General features: G+C 40.1%; 1 protein-coding gene across 1 annotated transcript in view; it reads right to left on the bottom strand.

Annotated features, from left to right (window-relative positions):
• The window catches only part of LOC105167686 (paired amphipathic helix protein Sin3-like 2), an 11,431-nt gene that overhangs the window by 4,377 nt on the left and 4,005 nt on the right, over window positions 1–3,049 (bottom strand). The window contains exons 11-17 of the mRNA XM_011087488.2: window positions 2,961–3,049; window positions 2,711–2,865; window positions 2,434–2,561; window positions 2,060–2,314; window positions 884–1,438; window positions 592–689; window positions 1–445 (exon numbers count right to left, since the gene is read on the bottom strand). The exon at window positions 1–445 is cut by the window's left edge and continues 119 nt beyond it; the exon at window positions 2,961–3,049 is cut by the window's right edge and continues 96 nt beyond it. Coding sequence (XP_011085790.1) covers window positions 1–445; window positions 592–689; window positions 884–1,438; window positions 2,060–2,314; window positions 2,434–2,561; window positions 2,711–2,865; window positions 2,961–3,049 — 1,725 coding nt within the window. The remainder of the gene's footprint in view (window positions 446–591; window positions 690–883; window positions 1,439–2,059; window positions 2,315–2,433; window positions 2,562–2,710; window positions 2,866–2,960) is intronic.

Below are 3,049 nucleotides of genomic sequence, written 5' to 3'. Positions count from 1 at the left end.
ATGCACCATCTACTCCGATATGCGTTTCACTAGTATTTTCTGCCTCACCTTCACTCTCAGCTTTACCATCAAGGTCATGCTCTCCATCCTCTTCTTCCTCGTGCTCTTCCCGGGAACACTCATCTGCTGCAGATTCACTGCCTGAAACATCTTCTCCAGCCTCAGAACCATTTTCACTGTCCTCATCATCAGCATCTACATCATTTTCACCTGCAGCATCTGGACGAACCTCTTCATGACTGCCACGATTTTTCTTAGACAAGGCTTGTGAACTGCCATCCTGATAGGCATCAAAGTTGTCTTCAAAATCACCATTAGGGGACAGCTCACCCTCTTCCTTCTCATTCTTACAAGGATCAATAGAATCATCCTTGCATCCAGCAAGTCGAGAACCTTCTGCAACCTCTCCATTTGTTAATTGATTCAATATCAATGTCTCTGCAACCTATTCGGACAAAAGGAAATTAGACAGAGAAACAATCAAGAAATACAAGAGCAACATAACCTCGAATGCACATGCAACATGCACACTCGCACAGAATGAAGAGAGGCAGTAAATCTACAATTTCAGGGCAAAGCAAACATCCTTACCTCTGAGGAGAGTCTATCGTCTGTAACAGGTTTGGCTCCAATGCTTTCCTCAATATGACCATTATTCGTTCGTGAGGAGTTTGCACCACGACCTTGAACTTCAAAAAGTTCCCATAAAGATGAAAAGGAAACTTAATTAAAGAAAACATCAAACTTAACCAATCCAAAAGAAAAAGGAGTTGATATAAATGGTAATTTGGGTCAGCCAAAGAAATAATGTCAAGATCTTAAGCATCGTTGCCAACTTCAATTTATGGTAGACAAGCATTCATTGTTTATCCTAAACTCATACCATGATTAGAATCTGATCCCGAAGTAACAGCTATGACGGAGCTGGTTGATCTTTCACCAGGAGCCACAGTAAGACCTTTAGCTGAAGCATCCGCGTTCGTGAAGCCGATAGTGCTGAAATTCACTCTTTCAGGTGAGGCAGTTGAATCACCATTGCAGTTAGACTTCGGGTGCTTCAAGCCCGTAGCAGTAGCATCAGCATTCACACCACCTTCATTTTCCACTATGCTTTTCTTGGTGGTTGTCCCCATTCGATCTTTAGAAGCACCATTATCTTCACTAGCCTCAGAACCACACGGCCGGGAGTTAACACCCAGCATCGGCTCAAGAAAAGTTGTCCAAAACCTCAAAACTTTGTTCAATTGTTCTTTTGTCGAGCAGACCTCTTCGCATGAGTACTTAATAATCTTATAAACATCTTCATGAATTTCACTATCAGAATATTCAAATTCAATGTCTGGAATAATAGAGTGTCTACTTCCAGCGGAAATACTAAGAAGGACATCATCCTCTCTCTGCCTTTTCTCCTTGATTTCTTTGATCTCTGCCACTAAGGCTGTCCATAAAAAGCATGAAAAAAATAACTTGAGCACCAGAAGATAGATGAAGAGCAACCATTGGTAACTCAGATTTATTGATAGGGTGACTCATGGATAAGTAAACATTAAGACCTCAATGCCAGTGCTACAGTGCCATCCATTGAGCATATATCAGAAATATCATTTGCAAGTGTTTAAAGATTACATGGAAAAATATTCCAAATGAGACAGCAATGCCACAAAGGGAGCAAAAGTTAATGGGACCAACCAATGGTGAGGAAGCAGAAGATCATGAGATGATAGACAGCAATTTTCAGAATAAGAGATGCTTAATGAAACCAAAACAATGTTGAGAAACTGTAAAGCTACACAAATGGGAGATGTTATGATGGACTGCCAAGAATTCCTTCAGGAAGTCACTCCAATAACTCTTGTACAAGCCACAAGGTTGTGGCAGAGACTTGAAGAAAAATAGTAATCCAGAATCATCTCATCTAATGAACTACCATAGTACACTAAAATCAATTATAAGCTGTTCATCACAACAAATAGTAAGATGCAGGCACAGTAGACCCCTCAAAAGCCAAGCACAATCCAGATTTACAACTGGGGCCATATGCACCGAGTGCTGAACTTACATTTTGTGCTCAAGTTCTTTGAATCTTGTTGCTTGAAATAGAAGCTCCGATGGTCAAGAGACTTGTAATGGTTCTTCGAATATATTTCAGCCCAAACTTTGTTAAAATCTGAACGACACTTAGTCCATTCCTCCTGCTTCTGCTTAAGGCGGGTTAGGATAACAGGCAATGCAACCGATGGATTTTTACGCAAAATGTCCATCACATCAAGACCATGGTCGCCATATAGGCGTTCAATGCATCTTAAATTCAGAGCTACATGGAAAAGAGATCAAATCCCATCAACACTCAGTATGCTAATAGGGTAAAGCAAAGTAAAGTAGAAATTGAAAAGATATGACATGAGCAATATCAAGGATTCTACAATGACAAACCTGTGAAGTGGTCCTCGACTCGTATAGGACTATCCGAACCAATTGAATTATTATTAATACTGTTCAAGAGTTCCTCAGCTCGCTTGGCAGTGGAACCGACAGACTCCAACAACATGTCCAGCTCAAATCTGAAAATATAAATCAAAACCACAAATGACAGCAAAACATGATACAACACCACCAAAGTTAAGTCTTTTTTTTTAAAAAAATAAATAAATAATCATGCAGTACTATAGATCACATACAACAAACGGCAAAAATTGACGATGTTACCAACCTATCATCTTCACATCTGAACAGGCTTTCTTCATACTGGTTTCTCCGCATGTGTTTAAAGGAGTAATCCTCACTACCAGAAGTCACGGAAACCCAATGATCGTTCAGGACTTCGGCGCCAAGCTCTGACCTCTGGCTAGCTGTAGTTATAGGATACTGCAAGGCAAAATTTTGTGACAACCAAAATTTTAAGATGATGCAATGAATGCTTCCTCACAGTGGTTTTCAAAATATGCACCAAGAACTCTCACATCTTCTGGAAGAAGCCGATAACTGGGAGAGCAACGTTGACAATTTGAAAGGTCAAGTTCTTGAATGGACTTTCCCCAATATTTCAAGT

The sequence above is a fragment of the Sesamum indicum genome, linkage group LG8, assembly GCF_000512975.1.
Source record: "Sesamum indicum cultivar Zhongzhi No. 13 linkage group LG8, S_indicum_v1.0, whole genome shotgun sequence".
In the NCBI taxonomy this organism is placed as follows: Eukaryota; Viridiplantae; Streptophyta; class Magnoliopsida; order Lamiales; family Pedaliaceae; genus Sesamum; species Sesamum indicum.
Note: the sequence above shows the minus strand (reverse complement) of the source record. Positions and strands in the feature narration are given on the sequence as shown.